General features: G+C 41.6%; 2 protein-coding genes and 2 non-coding genes across 12 annotated transcripts in view; 1 reads left to right on the top strand and 3 right to left on the bottom strand.

Moving 5' to 3' along the window:
• Positions 1-21,572, bottom strand: part of LIN54 (lin-54 DREAM MuvB core complex component) — a 74,526-nt gene that overhangs the window by 19,692 nt on the left and 33,262 nt on the right. For all 9 annotated transcript variants that reach the window (XM_075544104.1, XM_075544109.1, XM_075544105.1 and 6 more), the window contains one exon: positions 4,382-4,598. In XM_075544104.1, coding sequence (XP_075400219.1) covers positions 4,382-4,598 — 217 coding nt within the window. The remainder of the gene's footprint in view (positions 1-4,381; positions 4,599-21,572) is intronic.
• On the top strand, positions 2,890-2,975 carry LOC142444241 (small nucleolar RNA SNORD88). The gene has a single exon (XR_012783887.1). It is a non-coding gene; the product is annotated as a small nucleolar RNA SNORD88 (small nucleolar RNA).
• LOC142444044 (U7 small nuclear RNA) lies at positions 4,258-4,318 on the bottom strand. Its single transcript, XR_012783725.1, has one exon. It is a non-coding gene; the product is annotated as a U7 small nuclear RNA (small nuclear RNA).
• Positions 19,174-19,907, bottom strand: LOC142442792 (prothymosin alpha). Its single transcript, XM_075544112.1, has one exon. The coding sequence runs from the start codon at positions 19,768-19,770 to the stop codon at positions 19,444-19,446; it is 327 nt and encodes a 108-aa protein (XP_075400227.1). The 5' UTR covers positions 19,771-19,907; the 3' UTR covers positions 19,174-19,443.

Raw genomic sequence — 21,572 nt, 5'->3', positions numbered from 1 at the left:
CAGATGGTGATTCTCCTTCACTCTTCTGAAGTCAGTGGAGGTTAGACACTGGTTCCCACTTCATCATTCTTACAATGTTAGAGTAGAAATCTATAATTTAAATTCTGTACGTACTGGCAGCAGTATGTAAAACCGACTAATACTATAAGAAACAAGATAAGTGGAAGGAGTATGGTATGGGTCTTGGCAAAAAGATGAAGGCCTAATCAGAACAGACTAGACGGCAGTTGAGTTTGGTCATTGGGCCCACCAGCAAGGGGAGGGAAAAGGAAAGAGCATGCAGGAGGCCCAGTGGACAGCAAGGGAACTCGCTGATCCACCCACGACACAGCACAAGCTGTAGCCTAAGGGGAGAAAAATGCAGGTCTGACAAGCTGTCAAGCGACTGGGCATTAGAACTGAAAACTCAAGGATGGGTCTATTAGAAGGGGGGATGAAAGCTGACGTGGAGAAATGCTTTGATGGACCACAGGATGGCATTAAACTGGACCCAAAGAACCACCCACAGTAATTTTTCCACAGCCCAAAGAAGGGATCTGAGAAGACAATAAGGCCATAGGTTCGCCTTGCATTTGCACAAAGGTAAGACTTGGTCTGTGAGAGGGTGCCCACCCTTAGGTGGTCTAGACTTCTCTGAGTTGTAAAAGATGAACAGACATTCTTGGCTAGCAAGACTGCTACAATGTAAACATGCGAGACTTTGGGTGGGGACTGAGATGCTGAATGAAGGCTGGGGGCATGAAGGTGGCAATCCTGGAAGGGGAGGAGAGAACGTCTGAGAGAAGGCACTCTGATCTCCAGAGGAGCAGGCTCCTGCAGCAGGCCAACACTGGAGCAGGGAGAGCGAGCAAGCGAGCGCCTGAAAGAGTGCAGGATTACACATTGGAGAAGCTTGCACAATCTGTGAGCACACTGAAACCCACAGCACCATACATTTTAAAAGTGTCTTAAAACCATCTCTAGGCTATGTATAACACCCGACAATACCACCTAGTACAATGTAAGTGCTACGCAAACAGCACTTCCCCGGCCCCTCTTCAGCCCCTGGCTTTGATCCTTTCCCTGCTTTTCAGGAGCTGTTTCTTTCAAAGAAACAAAGGGTACACCCAAAAAGCACCAGGTTACCTGTGAGGTGGTGGGAGGTGCCCACATATCACTTCATTTGTGTAGAGTGAACGTAGTGCTCAGCTGACGGCAAATTCAAGTTTTGCATTTGGGAACTTTCTGGAATTGCCCTTCCCCCCAACATTTTCAATCTGTGGGTGATTGAATCGGCAGATGTGGAATCCATGGATACAGACAGCTAACTGTATATGGCCGTAGGTTGTAGAAGCAATGACATCTGATACCTGGCTTGAAATTATGTCTAGCTTGGTTTTGGTTTTCCTGTTACCCTCAAGCTTCAGTCAAGTTATAATAACCACTGTCTCAACAATACCCGAAGGAATCAGAAGGTGACCCTGAATTGGTACTTGGTGCAGAGGAAAGTGGACTCCTTGCTTCTTGGAAGGGAGACGGTGGCCACCCTTAAGGAGCACACTGAGCAACAATTTTAAAGTGAGAGTGTGTGACAGGGAATGAACTTGGGAAAAGTGAGCAGAGATATGGGACCCGACTTCCTCCTAGAAAGAAGACCTAGAAGCAGGCCATGCCTTGTGAGGTCAGGATCCTGTGCTAAGAACTTCCTAGACCTAGGAATGCGAGAGAGGTGCAACAACGGACACAGTGAGGAGCCGAGAGCAGCAGCAGCAGCAGCAGAGAAATAGCCGAAGCAGAGGCAGCAGAACCAGGAGACAGAAAGCAGAGTGTCCTTGGTTAGGAAGGCTTTATGGTGGGGAGGGGTGCTATGGGCTTTGTAGTACTTGCCCGAACAGGGCACAGGCAAGGCTGAATGGCCTTGTTTTTTGGGGGGATGGAGGATGGGTAGTGGTAACAAGGGAGAATATACAGGATGGGCCCAATTTCCTGTGGCATTTAAATAAATCTCTCATTGGAAACTGGACCCTTAAAAGATATTAATACATTTGATGAACTATGGCATCTCTAATAAAAATATTAAATTTAACTCATTTTCATGGAATAATATGGGACAGGAGAGAATGACCCAAAAGAAAAACTATGGGGTGATAATAAAGAAAACCAGATTGGTAGTAGAGGTGTAGATGAGACAAGTACATAGAGGCAGGTCAGTGAGGAAGTTAGAGAGCTGGAGGGGAGAGCACAGAAGGAGAGACGGTGGTGAAAAGCAAAAATAGAAGAGGCACATGAGTACAAAAGGGCAAAGGGGTGCTGGAGGCACAGAGAAGCAGCGGCAAGGGCAGGCAGACAGAAATTGGAAAAGAAGGCACCAGGAAATGCAGTCTAAGAAATGTCCAATCCATTCATCTACTCTTCTAGGATCTTATCTTTTCCACTACCTTTTCTCATTATTCTTGTTAATGAGCTCATCAGTGTTAACATTACACTAGAAACAAAGCAAACTGTATAAGCAGAAGCACATTATGAGAGGGCTTTAAAAAGTTTGTGGAAAAACAGACACAAACTCTTTGAAACTCCTCATACATCTAAAATAAGACCAGTTGTATCGAATAAATGCAACACAATGGACTTGGAGCACGTGGCTCTGGATCCAGCTAAGTTTAAGTACTGGAGAGAATATAAAATTTGGCTCGCTTAGGCAATAGTGATCATGTTTCACGGGTCCTCTCAGCAAAAGCACTGTAAGAGTCTCTTCCAAGACTCCTTTAAAAGAAATAGAAACCATAATTACTTGAGATGTGCGACTGTAACAGAATGTACATTGACGTATCATTTCACCCCATTCCCTCTCATTTTATCTCCTTAGTCCTTTCCACAGATTCTCTCAAGTGAACTAAAACCAAACCAAACCGACCCTCATGAAGTCCAGCACTGGGTTCCGATCACCCGAGGTCAGTGTCCCCCAAACCTTTGACACCTGGGGCTCTAAGGGCTCCTGGCTCTGAGATCCACGTTCGCAGACCATGTCTTCTTGCCCTCATCGCCCCAGTCCTCACAAAGGCCCCAAAGAGCAGCAACTCACCCGCCCCATGTCACCACACCCCAAAGTCCCGCAGTTTCTGAGTCAATTCTAATGCATACTGATCCTATAAGACAGAGTAGAATTGGTCTTTGGGGTTTCCAGGACTATATATTTTCTCTCTTTTTCTTAGAAACAGAGCTTTAAAATGAACCCGAGAGGTAAAAGAAAATTGTCACAGAACACATGTTTGGTGGCAGATCAATACAGCACAGTTACTGGTGGCACTCCCAAAGTGGGACTGGGGCCACGATGGGGACACACACATTACATTAGACGAAGGAGCTAATAACAGTGGCACACAGGTCTCCCTGGGAGCACACAGGCTCAGCTTTCCCTCTCAGAGAGGCTGGTCTATTGAAGCACCAATCTGGCTGTTGGTCGCCCAACACTTAATCCACTAAGCTGCCAGTAATGGATAGTTCCAAACCCCTGACCTCTTAAGTTAAAAACACAGCATAACCAACTGGCCTTTGCTTCTTTTTATTTACTTGCAGTGAACAGTGAATCATTCACTTGCCATCAACTACTTTTTTACTTCACTGAATTAGCAGCAGATGTTAACGGGGGAAAATTATTACCTAAATGTTAAAGTATCAGATTCTAATATCCTGATCCCTTTACCCCATTTAACTTTTAAACAAACAGACATGGTGAAAGGTAATTGTGTGTGCACTAGGTAGTCCGTAGGAAGGACCAAACACAAGCATAGGAATGCCTTCTAGGAAGAATAAATTGAGTAAAAAGGGGACATTGTTATCAGAGGTTAAAGTAGATAAAGGATGAATGTGGTATATGAGAAAGCTGCAAAAAGTTCATGGAAAAATGGAATCGAAAAATAGTCGAATTTTTTCTCAAAATTTTGAAGTTCTCCTTGCCCTTGTAGAGCTATTTATCATTTAAACTTTGTGTAAATTATGATTTGTGTACTTGGGATTTCAAGTGACCAAAGCCTTATCAAGGGCTTCATAGTTTAGAAAGTAAGACACACTCTCGTTCTCCCTGATCTACCCCACAGCAAGAGGATAACTACATGTTACAGGGATCAGCAGGATTAACTGGCACTGCAGCAGAATGAAATATCACTTACACACACCTCAGACTCAATTTCACTGCCGTCTGGAATAGTTGCCGATTCAAACTCTGACATGCTTAATCAGGATTCAGCAAGAAGAGGACCAACATTCTTTTTTTCCCCCCGGGGTTTTCTGGGAAAACCAGAAAACCTGCTAGACAAATTCTAAAAGAGCTGTAACACTGACCAGCATTCTTTACTACTGTTAAAAACATTAATTACTGTTGGAAAAAACACAGGTTACTGACCTTGCTGAAGTGGCTGCGTGTTTGTACTGGGGTTCTGACTAACTGGCTGGGCCGAGCTACTGGCTGTGGTGGCAGTAACCAGTCGGACGTAATGAAACTTGCTTCCAGGCACTTGAATCTGCTGGACATTGGGAGCAGTTGCCAGCGGAATAATCGTCTTAAACTGTGATGTACTCACACCTCCAACAGTGATGGTCTGCACCGCGGATTTCACTGCCTGAGAAACAACACAACACTGCTATCATTAACCTGGGGGGGCTTCCTTACTCTTCACACTTAGGACAATGGCTCAATTAAAAATATGTTCCCTTAGTCGCCAAACGCTGGGAAGAAGAACCTGTTCAAGGAGAAAGGAAGAGCAGTAATGAGCAGAGAAGTGAAGTCAAATCAATGAGTTCCACCTTCCACCTCTAGCAGTTAACTTCCTTAATTATCTAGGTAGGTGAATTTTTTTGTTTTGTTTTAGATAACTTGTTATGAAGAAACCATTACTTAATTTATAAGAATGTGCACAGTGTTGGTAAGGAAAAGATTATTTGAAGCCCCATTGCTAAGCTCCAAATTCAGCACAGAAGAACCGGCAATGCCCCCCCCAAAACCACCAAAGCTCACTTAGCTTATAGCCTTTTAAGTTTAGTCAATTTTGAAAGATGCATAACACTCTCCAGGTACAAATGTATTCACTAGCATATGCAAAGGGGGGCAAATTCAGTCCAAAATTACCTTGACTGTAGTTGTCTCAGGAATAAACTATATTTGGATGAATCCAATCTAAGTCAAAACATTCATTTTAATTATTTTTAATTTTCCCCCTCAGTCAGAGAGCAATTTGAATTTTTGATAAAGTGAACTGAATCATGAGAGGCAGTTTTTGAAATGTGTGCAAGTTTAACGTTCCCCCTAAAATAACAACAAAATGGCAGATAAAACAACCATCTGGGCAAGCTTCTCTAACTAGTTTGAATTGTTTTATTCAAGACGGAAGTCCTTATCTCCTCCTCAAAGTTCCTTCAAGCTAACAGGCAATTGATGTGCGACCCAGAGAGAACTAGTCACACGTGGACAATACTTTCTACCAAGACAATTCTTAACAATGAGAACAGTTTTATAAAAACGCAAGAAGAAATACAGAAGAATGCCATTTAGTTTGGAAACTATGGGCAACAAAGGAGATGACTATAAAATAATCCATAGAGCGGTGGTTCTCAACCTTCCTAATGCCTCGACCCATAATAGTTCCTCTTGTGGTGGCGACCCCCAACAATAAAATTATCTTCGCTACGACTTCATCACTGTCATTTTGCTACTGTTATGAATCGGGCGACCCCTGTGAAAGGGTCATTCGACCCTCAAAGGGGTCGTGACCCACAGGTTGAGAACCACTGCCATCGCCGATCCTTAGGCCTTATTGCCCCCAAGTCCTTCTGATTCACAGCAACCCTAGAGGACAGTGAAGAACAGCTTCATAAGGGTTCATTATAGAAAACAGGATGCCAGACATCCTGCTCCTGGGGAGCCACGACCTTCCAGGTAACACCTGAGCACATTAGCCACTGTGCTACTACACATGCCAAAAACCACACTTGAAATTATAAGCAGCCCCTAAATTATGATTATGTTCTGTTGCTAAGGGTCTTTAAGTAGAACTTGCATGTAAGCTGGAAGTTAGGAGCGCACATCTAACAGCAGTCAAATGTCTGTCACAATATAGAGAGTAACAAAGATGAGGCTTTCTACTACTGTGCGGATCACAGTCTCGGAAACCCAAAGGGCAGTTCCACCCTGTCCTATGGGGTAATGATGAGGCAGTATTGACTCAGTGGCAGTGAGCTTGGTTTTTCTATGCATGAAAAGACATTAGAGAAACACTTCCCGGTATCTGGAACACATAGGTAACATGTAATAATAATAATGTTTTGATGTATATATGAAATAGTGCTTACTATGAGCCACTGCATGTACCCTGCATTTTCAATATACTAGGGCTTTGCAGGGGTCTGTTTGTAACTACAATTGCACAAAAGTCAGATGCATGTAATTGGAAACTACCTATAGAGTAAACTACATAACAACAGCCAGGGAAGTTAGTGAGTGAAAATAGGAACCTTGAGAAAGACGATAAAAATGTGTACAAGATCCGTCGTGACTGGAGTTCGTGGACTGCTTCTTTGTGTTCGCTGTGCTGCCATCGCAACTCCACAACGCAGATCTTTGGGAAACTGTAACTGGTAAGACCTTCACCCTTGACGTCAAGCCCAGTGACACCATTGAGGAGGTCAAGGCAAAGACCCAAGACAAGGAAGGCATCCCTCCTGACAGCAGAGGTGGTTCTTCACTGGGATGCAGCTGGAAGATGGCTGCACCTTGTCTGACTACAACATCCAGAAAGAATTGACCCCGCACCTGGTCCCTGTGCTTGAGAGGAGGTGTCTAAATTGTGGCTCCTTTTAAGCTTTCAACAAGTTACATTGCACTTTCCTTTGAATAAAGTTGTTGCATTTCCACCCCTCCTCACCGCAAAAAATGTGTACACATAGAATTGATTGAAAAATTAAACAACCTATGAAATAACTATGTACAATGGTGTTTAAGACATAGTCTTGGTGTATCAGTTGAACAAGTGGGGAAAAAATACCACCTTAAGAAACAAGGTGCCTCGGGAACTGATTACAAGGATCCACATGTGACCTCTTCCCTGGGAGAGGGACAGCAGAGAAGGGGGGAAGGGAGACTCCGGATAGGGCAAGATATGACAAAATAACGAGGTATAAATTACCAAGGGCACATGAGGGAGGGGGGAAAGGGGAGGGAGGGGAAAAAAAAAGAGGACCTGATGCAAGGGGCTTAAGTGGAGAGCAAATGCTTTGAGAATGATTGGGGCAGGGAATGTATGGATGTGCTTTATACAATTGATGTATGTATATGTATGGATGGTGATAAGAGTTGTATGGGTCCCTAATAAAATGTAAAAAAAGAAAAGAGGAGAAAAAAATGATTAGGGCAGGGACTGTACAGATGTGCTTTATACAATTGATGTATGTATATGTATGAACTGTGATAAGAATTGTAAGAGCCCCTAATAAACCGCTAAAATTTAAATAAATAAATAAATAAATAAAAGCAGTAAAAAAAAAAAAGAAACAAGGTGCCTCTTAAATTCTATGCCATTGGATATATTACTGTTACCAACGCATTGTCCTTATACCCCAGGGGGTTGATTGACCAGGTTTTTCTTTGTTTTGTTTTTTGTATTGTTGTTCTTGCGGGCTTTTGTTTTTGTCATAATGTGACCACCAAAGTAGAGTAGAACTGTTCATAACCCCAGGGCAAGCACAGGGATTCTGGGCTAACACTCACAGAATTTTAGCTCCAATCCAAGAACAGTTAACAGTGTCTAGCCCTGCTAGATACTCCCTTTGTGAAGAAAGCGATCACTTAGGATAGTGAAGAGATCACTTAGGATAAGACTGCGAAAAGCAAAGTGTGGTGAAGAAAGCAGATCTTGTCTGGCTGTCAATGGGAATAGTGCCTGGAATCTTCGAGGCTTGTGTTCAGGCTGGCAGTCATCAGCGTGAGCTGTTCACTGAGTCCATGCTGAGAAAGCACACCGGCCTGGGTGGTCCAGGGATGACAAGGACAGGGTCCACATAAGACGAAGGGAAAAGTACCAGAGCTTGGATTGTGAATACTGAGTTTGTGGAAGGCTGTGGGGGACGGTCCATCTGCAGGGTGTCTAGTCAGACTGAGCTTTGGCAGATCCCCTCTGGCTGTGGGAGAGGGAGGCAAACATTACTGTAAATTGGATTGTGGTGGCCTGAACCCAGGGGTCAGTCAGACCTCCCTCTGGACCCAGTGTGATTTTGCCCAAGGCTCAGTGTTTCTCACTAGGTCAAAGAGATTTCTTCTCTGGCCTTTTTTGGGTGGTATTGGTGTTTTTTTTTTATTTCTTGCTCTTTATTTTTGTTTTTGTCTTTATATTATTATTTTCTTCTTTCTGTTTCATTTTCTATGGTTTCTGTTGGACTTCCCAGTTTGTGAAGCATGGAAGGAGTGGATACCCAAAAACAATGGTTGATGCTGTGGTTTGTCAGGGAATGGGGTGGAACACTGGGGAAGGAACAGGGAGGGGGTTGGGTGCACTAGAACTGATGGTGGTGATGTCTATACAACTCTTTTTAGAATTGACTTGCCAGTGGAAGTGTATGTGTGAATATTATATCAAGAAAACCACTACAAAAAAACAAAAAGCCGAGGGAGGGGATAAAAAAAGAGGACCTGATGCAAAGGGCTTAAGTGGAGAGCAAATGCTTTGAGAATGATTGGGGCAGGGAATGTATGGATGTGCTTTATACAATTGATGTATGTATATGTATGGATTGTGATAAGAGTTGTATGAGTCCCTAATAAAATGTAAAAAAAGAAAAAAAAAGCCAGGGTTGACTGATGGTTGCTGGGGATGAAGGAGGGAGTTTCTGCTTGGAAGGTAGGGATTTGTGGTGGTGGTAGTGAAATAATTTGGAGAAGGATATCAATAGTGGTTGCACAATTAACCTGTGGAAGTTGTTGAATTGGAGAGTGTTTTGTGGCGTTTATTTTTTGCAACAATTAAGGAGAAGAATAATTTCACTCACGGCAGTGAGTGCAAGGAAGAGGAGAAAGCTCAGGAATTGATTGTGGTAGTGATTGGATGGCTCTTCTTGATGTGGTTGAACTATTGAGATGGAGTGGTGCTAAGAAGGCTGTATAGAAGAAAGAGGCTAAAAAAGAAAGAAACAAAGTGCCTCAATGCACAGAAAACATTGATATTAGAAATTACTAGAGGCTGCAGAAGGGGGATATGGAGAGTTACCTGGCTATGTCAAAAGCATTGCTGCTCTTGACAGTGTCATTAATTTAGCAAGTGGTGTAGAATTAAAAACTTTGTTGAGAAAAGGAAATTACATAAGCGTAGGCCAGCTTCAAACTACTATACATGAATTGCTGACTTGTACAGATTCTACTCTTAAATGACTGGACACCATTTGGGTAATAAAAAATGGGGTTAGTGATAGAGTGAAACTTTCAATAACATTCATGCACAACAGCAGAAATATGCCTACCAGAATAATACACAGCATAATAAAGGAGAACATTAAGGGCATCATGCATTGGTACCCTTAAGGCAAGAGACCTGTACCCAAGACAAACTGTCATCAGTTTATAAGCAGCAGTCATCTGCTTCTGGGATGATTGATACTGTTCTCTAACAAGACGAAAATGATGTTTCTAAAGTGCACGAGAGACATAATAAGCCATAGCTAGGTGAACAGATTGTGGGCTCCCACTTAACTCTAGCCCCAATCTAAGAACAATTAGCTCTTCACACATGACCCTGCTTGACGCTTGTCCTTATGAGCTTCCTGAAGCGATCTCCATTGTGGAAGATGCGGGTGCTACAGCAAAGTGTGGTGGAGAAACTAGATGGTGCTTGGCTATTAAGCAGTCATCTAAGTGAGGCATCAACTAAGTTCCACAGAAGAAGCACACCAGCCCGTGTGATCCAAGAATTATAAATAACAAAATCCAAACCTGAAGGAGGGAATGGTGTCAGAGCTTAAATTAGGAATGTCTGGTTTTGCAGGTCATGAATGATAGGGGGAGTCCAAAACCCATTTGCAGGGTTCAAACATGGATTAAGTCACTAGTGAATTCTCTTTGACCCATGACCAGGGACATGAAGAGCCTTGTAATCATGCAGATTGCAGTGTTGGTTTTTTAACCCCATGCTTTTTTTTGGTATGTGAATTCCAGGATCAGTAAATCTGTAGAGATAGTCACTACTGCACTGGTGGATTCTTGAGGCTTAAGGCAAGGGAAGTTGGGAGAAAATGGGGAGCTGATAATAAAGAACACAAGAAAAAAGTAAATGTTCTAAAACCGATTGTGAAGATGATTATGCAATTCTTAATATGTTTGAACTGTGTTTGCTTCGGCAGCACATATACTAAAAATGTTTGAACTATTGAATTATATGCCAACAAAACGGTTTTAAAAAAAGTATTGCGATGATAGTTCCAGGTTTATTTCAAGACAAATGCGTTTCAACATTTTCTGTGATCAATACATGACTACAAAGAAGTTGTCTTAGTCTCATTTAGCAACCTTCAAAACAAGGGATTTTTTTGTGAGATAGAAAAGATGTAGGTCAGGCAAATAAAAATTTTAAACAAAATTCAAGTAGACATTTTTCAAAATCACAGAAGTTTTTAAACAAATTTACACAGGAATGCTGCCACACATTAAACAATGGTTTTACCCAAAACCCATCTGCAGATATCTAGTCAGACTGATCTGCTGGCAGATCCCCTCTAGCCACACACAGGCCAGTCTCGAGCAGCCTTACTTTTCATTGGGTTACATTAAAATAAGAATTGGAATGATGTGCAAAAATCATTCGATCATATTACTCAAAATTTCCCATATAGTAATATTTCTGAAAATGATCTTCTTAATGAGGTATCATTATCTAAAAATATATTGATAAGGAAAAGGTTAAATATTGGGCATCGGCAAAAATCACAATAGAGAACAAATGGTTAGAAATATTTCATCATTTTGAAACAAACCATGCTCCATACAATAATGCACTAAAAATTGTGGAATACACACTGTCCCTACCAGGAACTAATGCTGTGACTGAACGTGTTTTTTTCTACAGTAAATAAAGTGTGGACATCAGAAAAATCACAATTAGTGTGGAGACTTTGGAAGCCATTTTATGTGTGAAATATAATTTAACAAATAGCAATCTACTAAAAAAATTAACTCAAATGAGAAATATGCCAAAGAATAAAATAATACTATACGTAATTTTTAATGTCAAATTTTAATGTAAATTATACTTATGTTGAAATTTTAAAAATTACAATACTACTTTTGCATTCTATGAAAATCTTTGTTGCTCCATATAGACTAAATTTTTAATCAAGAACCCCCCACCCCCACCGCCGGTCAACGGCTTTACCAATGTTAAAATGTGGTCGCCTTAGACATGGAGGGAAAGGGGACTTCGGGAGTGAACAACGAAGGCGGGAGGGGGGAGCACAAGAACTGGCTGTGACTGCACACTCATTTTAAAGGCCATGTAACCATGGAAGGGGGTGATGTTCTCAAATTGAGGTGGTGATGATCGTACAATTCAAACTGTTGGGGGGAAAATAGTTTTAGAGGGAGCTGGTGTTTTAGGGAAAGTTGGGAAGACTTCAAAGATGAGTCAAGGGAGGGAACACTGTCAGCTTCAACCAATGAAGAAACTGGCTGGTGTAAGACTGACGAATTACCATTGAAGTAACAGCTACTCAAGTTAGGATTCACTAGGGTTAGCACATTTTCATTTTTAAGTGACTATCTTGGCCTCAACAAGCCTTTGGCTCAATGGATGCAAATCAAAGGGCGCAGAATTCTTCAGGGAGAGTTTAGAGAGATGGAAACGCCACCTTCAGAAATGTGTCGACCTAGATGGAGGACATGTTGAGAAATGGCAGCTTCATATTTTTGCTTACCTGCATATTACTTAAAAGGTATTGAACTTCTGTTTAAGTCGTTGCCTTGATGAGTCAAATCTGACTCAGAGCAAGCTGACATAGGGTTTCTGAGGCTACAAATAGTTTCAGGACCAGAACGCCTCAGCTTTTTCTTGCTGGTGAGTTAGAATTGCTGACCTTGTGGTCAACAGCCTAATGCAGAACTCACTGACCCACAAGTTTCTGTTCAGGAGAATAGAAAACATGGAAAATGGATAGTGGCCATGGGCAATATAAGTAATGTTATGGAACTGTACACCTTAAAAGTGGTTAAAACAGTGAGTATTTTGGAATATGTATCTAACTATAATTTTAATAAAAATTAAAATGGTGGAGACCCAAGGCTCAAGTGTCGGCTAATGGAGATCCCCTCATAGAGGGGTTTAGGAGAGGAGATGGGTTAATTAGGGTGTGAGGTAGTACCGATGAAGAACACAGCTTTCCCCCAAATCCTGGATGCTTCCTCCCCCCAACTACCATGATCCTAATTCTACCTTGCAGGGCTAGATAGGGCAGAGGTTGTACACTGGTACATATGAGGGCTGGAGGCACAGGGAATCCAGGGTGGACGATACCTTCAGGACCAAGGGTGTGAGGGGCGATGCTGGGAGAGTGGAGGGTGAGTGGATTGGAAAGGGGGAACTGATTACAAGGATCCACATGTGACCTCTTCCCTGGGAGATGGATGGCAGAGAAGGGGGGGAAGGGAGACTCCAGATAGGGCAAGATATGACAAAATAACAATCTATAAATTATCAAGGGCTCATGAGGGAGTAGAGAGCGGGGAGGGAGGGGGAAAAAAAAGAGGACCTGATGCAAAGGGCTTAAGTGGAGAGCAAATGCACTGAAAATGATTAGGGCAGGGGATGTACGGATATGCTTTATACAATTGATGTATGTATATGTACGGATTGTGATAGGAGTTGTATGAACCCCTAATAAAATGTAAAAAAAAAGAAAGAAAATGATCAGGGCAAAGAATGTACAGATGTGCTTTATACAACTGATGTATGTATATGTATGGATTGTGATAGGAGTTGTATGAGCCCCTAATAAAATGTAAAAAAAAAATAAAAGTAACGTAGCTCAAAGATCGTAATTCTATTTATTGAGTACTAAACTACAGGTAGACAGCAATGTTAGAAATTTAGTATACAATGTCATTTGGTTGCGGTCTGTATAACTGTGAACTGAAGAAATAGACCTCATCCCACTAATCTCAGCACTAGCGTCTCCTTGAGACGGTGTCCCAAAAATGCACCCAAATCCATGTTACCCACCTACCAAGTCGATTCCAACTCAGGGGCCATACTAGAGTTTCCTAGACTGTCCATCATGTCTTTCCCATGCAGTCAGTGGAGGGGATTTGAACAGGCAAGTTTGCATTCAGCAGCCCAATGCACTGTTAAGGACTCCTTAAAATTCACATACCTCCCCCCAATTTTTTTATTCATTCAAAGTAACTAAATAAATCTAAAATCGACTACCTAAATCCGATGGGTCCAATGAAACTGTGAAGTAGAAATAGATTCTGTCTTGAAAGGGTTCATTCTAACACGCACACTGAGATAAGTATACGGTCATGGAACTCCTGGGTGGCACAAAGGGTTTATGTATTAGGGTACTAACCGCACTATACAGCTGGATTTTTAGGAGGGAGACAAAAAAAAATCTTAGCTTATGCCTTAATCATCATAAATTGCCTTTACAGTTAAGGTGTTAATGAAACATTTAGATTTAGGGGAACCATTGCACTATGTCCTTACGTGTCCCACTCATCCCATGTTCCTTTGCCTTTCTTCACTTGTCTTCTTTTGGATTAAGTGTTTCATGATTTCATTTTCTCTTTATCCTCTTGTTATTTATTTACATCTTGACGTGATTTACTCAGTGGTTAGCCTAGAGACAGTGAGTTAGACAGGGACAGACACAGACAAGAACCAGAGAACAGCAGTGTCGTTGGTGCTACGCTGTCTTGATGTTACTGTTACCAGCATATAGGCTCACAGGAAAATCAATTAAAAATCACACACATTACCTTTCTGTCCTTTCTACAGAGTCCTGGTTATACTGTGGATGGGCTAGGTGTTGAGCTGCAAACTGTAAGATTAAACCCGCCACCTTCTCTTGGGGAAGCTGTCTGCTCTTAAAGAGTTATAATCTCAGAAACCTAATGTGGGGTCATCATGAGCTGGAATTTTCGTGACAGTAGTGGGTAAGGTTATTTCAAGTCCTCTCTACATCTCTAGGCTTCCAGGTAGGAAACCCTGAGGCCTGAATTCAGACTCTCAGCATCCTAAACTGTGACAACATGCATTTCTGTTTCCTGAAGTCATCCACTTGTGGTATTCCTTTAAGGAGGCACTTAAAGACTCAGAACAATGCTCAATAAAAATGAGCTGTTACTTGTGTTATTATTATACTGATTGTACTTGTACATGGGAAAACTGAAGCACAGAGAGATTGCATTCTCAAAGATCACACACAGGTCTGAAACTCATCTAGCCCAAGTCCATTCTTTTACCCAAGACATTATACTGCTTCTGACTACAGATGCTCCATAAATACTCACGGAATAACTGAACAAAAGTACTCTATATACTCATGTAGAAGCCGAGTTTTTCAGCACATTTTTAATGGTAAAATTAGGTGCCTCGACTGATATTTGGATAGGCTTATACTCGAGCATATGCAGTAAATAACATTCAGTGCCAAGAACTCTGCTAAGTACTCAAGTCACACATTTCCTTCTAAGAAACATGAGTTTGTTTGCTTTTTCATTAGTAAACTCAATGGAAGAATAAACAGTACTTTTTTAAAAAAACACTTTTAATTTCAGAGATCTTAGGATCACAACAGTTGCAAAAGTAAAACAGTTTTTCCCTGTACTTTTCAACCGGCTTTCCCTCAAAGATTAGCATCTTACAAAACCAAAGAACACACGCAAAAGCAGGACACTGACATTTGGTACAACACTATTAATTACACTACAAACCTTAGCCAAGTTTCACCAGTTTTCATATTCTTTTTTTTTTTTTTTGAAAATCATTTTATTTGGGGTCCTTACAGCTCTTATAACATTCCATACATCAAGTTTTCATATTCTTAATTTTTACATGTTGCTCTGACATTTTATCACATGTAGAGATTCCTTTAACCAATGCCACCATTGGGATACAAATTTGTTCCTGTGTTACCCTTTATAGTAATACTCCTTTAATACAGGAGTTTTCATTAAGTGGCATTTTTTTAAACACCTAAAATATTGAATGATAATTAAAAGTTACTTAAATCTACAAAAAGATCATCTGTTTACGGAATAACATTTTTGAGAGCTTGGTTTAAAATCAAATATTCTAATTTAAATACAAAATAGCTGACTAATCTCAAAATCATGAACTTGTTTTTTAAATTGTGTACTATTTCTAATACAGATTATCCTAATTATGTATTAAAAGATATTTGTTTTGTGTGCATATGCAAATATATTTAATATGAGGATGGGGAAATAAATCTATGTGCATAGTATATTTGTAGGTTTAGTATTAAGGTAGCAGAAGGACATTGGGCCCCAACTCAAGTACTCCCTCAACGCAAGAATACTTTCTTCTATTAAATGGGCATTCTATGATGCTCACCTTCCCCAACACAACTGCTGAAGACAAAGCGGGTGTGCAAGCATATGTGGTAAAGAAAGCTGATGGTGCCCAGCTATCAAAAGATGTAGTGCCTGGGGTCTTAAAGACTTGAAGGTAAAGAAGCCGCCATCTAGCTCAGAAGCAACAAAACCCACAGGGAAGGAGCACACCAGCCCATGTGATAAGGAGGTGGCGAAGGGATCAGTTATCAGGCATGATCAGAACAAAAAATCTTATCATAGTGAATGAGTGGGGAGTGTGGAGTGGAGACCCAAAGCCCATTTATAGGCCTCTGGACATCCCCTTACAGAAGGGTCTCAGGGAGGAGATGAGCCAGTCAGGGTGCGATGTAGCAATGATGAAATATACAATTTTCCTCTAGTTCCTAAATGCTTCCCCCTCCCCCACTATCACATTCCCAATTCTACCTTACAAATCTGGCTAGAACAGAGGATGTACACTGGTGCAGATAGGAACAGGAAACACAGGGAATCAGGGCGGATGATCCCTTCAGGACCGGTGGTGTGAGTGGCAATACTGGGAGGGTAGTGGGAAGGTTGATTACAAGGATCTGCGTGTGGCCTCCTCTCTGGGGGACGGACAGCAGAAAAGTGGGTGAGGGGACACGTCAGACAGGGCAAGATATGCCAAAATAATAATTTCTAAATTATCAAGGGTTCATGAAGGAGTGGGGAGCAGGTAGGGAGGGGAAAAATGAGGAGCTGATGTCAGGGGCTTAGGTAGAGAGCAAATGTTTTGAGAATGATGAGGGCAATGAATGCACAGATGTGCTTTACACAATTGAGGTATGTATGGATTGTGATGGGAGTTGTATGAGCCCCTAATAAAATGATTTAAAAAAAAAAGATAACCAGCAAAAAAAAAAAAGATATTTGCTTTGATCACTCTTTTCCAAATAAAAAATGCTAACAGTCTTTGATTAATTCAGGTTTACCTAGAATATAAAAAAGGGGGTGGTGGTGGTAGTTATATAATCTGGTGTCAATTTGAGAGGATTATGAGTGAAGGGGTGGGGTCTGGCCTGTCAATCAAGATATAACCAATGAGGCTTCTGTGTGGGCATGGGCTTCTCCTGAGAATTTTGGGGATTTTGGCATGTCTTCTTGGGAGGCAGATGACACACTCTACTCACTCCCTTGGAGACAGTCTACTGACAAGACATAAGGCTGCCTCCCTGCAAGACATCGCTGAGAAGCCACCACTGAATTTGCACCCACTGACCCATGGTCTTCCTGCATTCAGCGTTATTGTATGTGTTTCGTGCATTTGAAGAGGACTTCATAGATTGGTATCAGACAGATGGGCTAATATCGGACGTATGGACTTGGAAAGCTCTGCCCAGTGGAGCTTTTCCCCATTTTTTCTTTGGGGGGTGGAGGGGGCGGTTATTCCTTTGTACAAAGGGACACTATCCTGCCAGGAAGAGAAATGTTGTCTTAGTAACAGTATAAATGGTGCTTAAGGACATTATGCCGAGCAAAGTAAGCCAATCACAAAAGGACAAATATCCTATGACCCTATGTCATGGATTAAACTGTTACCCCTCCATAAAATATGTGTCACCTGATTAGACCATGATTCTCTGTGGTTTGGTAGCTATGCAAAGATGTAGTGGGGCAGTTACTTAATGATTCCCTGTGATGTGCTCTTATATGAAACACTAATAAGAACAAGGGCAGGATGCAACACTCCTAACCCCACCATGGCTCAGACCCCATATCTGAGGCATTTCCCTGGGCCTGCAAGCATTTTAACTCTCCAGAGACAAATTGAGAGAGAAAGCAAAGTTGAAAGAGACTTACTACCACCAAGAACGTTGAGTCCCGCGGGGAGTGCACCCTTTAGAGGTGGGGTCTCTGCAGTGTAAAGCTCCTCGCTCCTGAGGAAGATTGATGTCACCACACCTGGAGATCTCTAAGGAATATCAGGCGCATAGATCGTGAAAGGAGGTCCTTTCCCCAGAGCTGACCAAGAGAGCATGACTTCTAGAGGCAGCACTCTGAATGTGGACTTCTAAACTGCGCGAATAAATATTTGTTTGCTAAAACCATCCATTTGTCATTTTTCTGTTAAAGAGCACTAGATAACCAAGAGACCGCATTTATATAACAAAAGAGGAGAAGGGGCAAATATACAGAGATCAGGGTTTATTAGCGGTTACCAGGAGTGAGGAGAAAAGGAGGGTAAACAATGATAAAACCAATTGGCACTGACTGGGAGAGGGCTACACAGCCGATTATTCTAATTGTCCATATGTTGTATACCTGTTTAACTGTAATTGTTGTCAATATTTTGTGCACTTGTCAAAGACGGAATTGGTTAAGAGTTGTGTGATGACTATATTTACAACAACAAATAGCTCCAGAAAAAGATTATGTACAAGCAAAAACTTCATGAGTTTTGGCTTCTTAGTTTGCAAATTTAAAGTCATAGTTTCTTGGGACATCCTACTTAGTTGTCCTCAGAATATGTCCAGTGTTTCTATTCTACCTCCTGTATCACGGCATTGTGTCTGAGGTCTTAAAAGTGGCAAGTGGTCAACTTAAGCACAACATTTTGTCTCTATTAGCCTAGAGCAACAAAGAAATGAACGAGAGGAGGATCTGGAACACAGAAACAGATCTAGTCCAGTAGTGCACACTGGGATCAAACACTCCCTCGAAGAATCCTGAATAAAAGCCGGGAAATGCACATTAGAATTTCTAATTTTCAGGGACTCAAGACTTCCTCGAGTCATGAAGATTGGGTGAATCTCTGAAGTTACTGCCCTGACCTTTCCCATGCGTGTGAACTGCCTATAGACCTTATCATCAGCTGTCTGCTGTTTAACGCACTAAACTACCAGGGCTTCGGGAGACCCATAGCAGGCCTGTAATAAAGGAAGGTGGGGATTCAGACCAGAGAGGCAGCAGTATAGTGGCGGGACAAGGTTAGAGTCTGGGTTTGTTTTGAAGGGCATGGGACAGCTGGCATGATGGAGTTAGGGGGCCAGGATGCTAAACTGAAGGCCAAAATAAAAGAGCCCTCCCTGGTGTAGGAGAATAAAACTAACCACTATAAACTGTACTCAAAGATGTCCAGAATAGTTTGCTCAGCCTTTCAGATGAGTAGTTTTCTTTTTTTTTTTTTTTTTTTTTTTTTTAGAACTCAGCAAAATAAAATTCCGGTTTATTGTTGGACAACATTGCTTCACACATACGTCAAACAGGCCAAAAAAAATAAACAGCAACTTCATAGACAAAAAAAAAAGAAAAAAAAGAAGAAACCTTTTATCTTTGGCCTTTTTAACCATCTCATACAAACCAACTACTTATAGTACAGCTAAGTACATACACAAAAACAGTTACTGGAATGCTCGGAATAAGATTGTATTTTTTTGTTGTTGTTTTTGCTTTTTTTACAAGGTTTTTTTTCTCCTTTGAGATAATGAACATGGTCACACCACAAGTAGAGTCAGACGTAGGACAGAGAACGCTCCAAAGGCTGGCTTGGTCATCCGAGATTATTAAAAATGTCTGACCCCTAACAATATGTACAAAAATATAAAATGTAAATAAAAAATACAAACAAATTTTCCTTTTTAAAGTACTTTTAAGAAAAAAAGCAGGGCCCGGGAAGTTTTGGTTATTTTTGCCTCCCCTGTTGCAAATTCACGGTGTCGTTTTGGTGGGGTGGTGGTGAGCGCGTGTCTGCAGTGGTGCAGCCCGAGGTGGGTGGGGCGGGACTCTTACTCGAAGGTGACCACGTTTAGATTCTGAGACAGGAAGTGGAGGGTGAATAGGTCACGGTGGCCTTTGTGTTTTTGTTTTGTTGTTGTAAGTTGAACTTTTCCTTTTGCTGCCTAGTCGTCCTCGTCAGTCTTCTGCTTCTTGGTATCCACATCGTCATCCTCATCATCTTCAGCTGCCCGTTTGCCTGTAGCTGCCTCAGCCTCCTCATCCTCATCCTCTTCTTCACCATCACCTTCCTCCTCTTCATCCTCCTCTTCCCCACCTTCTTCCTCTTCTTCATCTACCTCGTTGTCAGCCTCCTGTTCCCCATTTTCCTCATTAGCGTTGCCGTTAGCGGGGGCCTCTCTCCCATTCTCCGCCTCCTCCACAACCTCCTTCTTCTCCTTTAAGTCCTTGGTGGTGATCTCGGAGCTGGTGTCCACGGCCGCGTCTGACATGGTGGGGCACGCTGGTGATCCGGAACGGCGGACGACAAAGAGCGCGAGTTCGGGGACTCTGGCGAGGGAGCTGCCCGAGTCCGCGGCGGCGGCGGCGGAGGAGGAGGCGCGCGGCGGAGGTGGCTGCGGCGAGCGGAACCCGGGAACAATGCAAAGATGGCTTTTCAGAGCAGCCAGTGGGGGGAGATGAGTAGTTTTCTAAAGCCTATTCATGTTCATCACAAAGACATGTTTTAAAATGGGGGAAAAGTACTCAACATACTATATAATACTACTAGGTGTTTCATTCTGTCATACTTACCTACTCAAAGACTAGTATTATTGAAAATAAGAGGTTCTCTGGGATTTTAATCCAGTACCAAATGTTGCAAACCTCCACTTCCCTTGGATTTCAGTTATCCAAAACGTCCAACTATCCTAGTGACCTGCCTTTATGGTAAAGGTTAAACATCCATATGATCATTCTAAGAATAAGTCAGACTTAGAGTTGACCCAGATGCTGTAACCGCCAGGGAAGAATGGACATCTATGGTTAATCTGTTGCCAGATTTAGTGCCATACACAGTATGAGACTGTCAGCAGAGAAATGAAAACTAAAAGTTGAGATGTGGGAATACACTAGAAATTTAAAAATACAGCAATCACAAATGAATCTTTCAGTGGCTCATTAGTAGATTCTACACAAGTGAGAAAACAATAAAGAACTTTAAGATAAAATACAGGAATTAGCTAAACTAAAATACAAATTAATTACAAAGAAAGGGGGACAGACCAGTGAATCTAAGAGACACGAAGCTGAATCAAATAGTCTACCATCTTTGAAATTGGAATTGTAGGATAAGAAGAGATCAGGCAAAAAAAAAAAAAAAGGATCAGGCAGAAGAAATATTCGAAGAGATAATGGTCAAAGAGTTTTTAAAAAGTAATAATAATAAACATGGATAAGCTTGGACTAATATATATATTTAAAAGCAACTCACAAAGATAGTTCATAAGTCATTTCCAACTCATAGCAACCCTATAGGCTTCCAAGACTCTGCGGGAGCACCCAATCTCATCTTTCTCCCATGAGGAGCTGCTGCTGGGGTGAAACCACTGACTGACTGGCCACCCAACACGTAAGCCCTGGGCCACCAGGCCTCCTTTCGCATTACACATATATGAGGAGGGCATCAAAACCTCATTATCCTTTAACGCTACTCTTCTATGGTCCTGTTCAAGCATCCCCCACTGCACTCCACCCCTGTGTGTGTGTATATGTGTGTACAATAAAAACGACAACATGACCTCACACATCTAGACACATCAAAGTCAAATCACAAAATCCAAATATGAAACCTTAAGGGCAGCAAGGAGACAAAACAATAAAAAGGACACATTACTCTTAGAACATAAACACACAAAAAATTCTACTGTGTAAACAGAAAGCACACCCAATTCACCAATGGATTTGGTTAGAGATTCCTGCCAGACACTATGTAAGCCAGAAAGCCAGGAACTGCCAACTTTAAAGTACTAGAGGAAAATGATCAACCCTAAATTTAACCAAAAAATTCTTTCAAAAATGAAGACTTTTTCAGATGAACAAAGTTGAAAGAATCTGTTGCCAATGTGCTTTCATTAAAATAAATATTTCAAAACATGTTTTAAAGGATAGAATTTGGATCTACATAAAGCAATGAAATGTGTAGGCTATGGTTAGAATGAATGCAAGTATACAGGGCTTGTTTTTCTTTCAGCTGCTTTAAAATTTTGTCTAAAACAAAACGGTAAAATGTACTAATATGTAAATAAAATAAAAT

Source organism: Tenrec ecaudatus, chromosome 3 (assembly GCF_050624435.1).
Source record: "Tenrec ecaudatus isolate mTenEca1 chromosome 3, mTenEca1.hap1, whole genome shotgun sequence".
In the NCBI taxonomy this organism is placed as follows: Eukaryota; Metazoa; Chordata; class Mammalia; order Afrosoricida; family Tenrecidae; genus Tenrec; species Tenrec ecaudatus.
The sequence above is the reverse complement of the archived record's forward strand: the minus strand, read 5'-3'. Positions and strand labels throughout refer to the sequence as shown.

Coding starts and splice junctions, on each gene's coding strand:
- LOC142442792 (XM_075544112.1), bottom strand. CDS start 19,770: ATGTCAGACGCGGCCGTGGACACCAGCTCCGAGATCACCACCAAGGAC.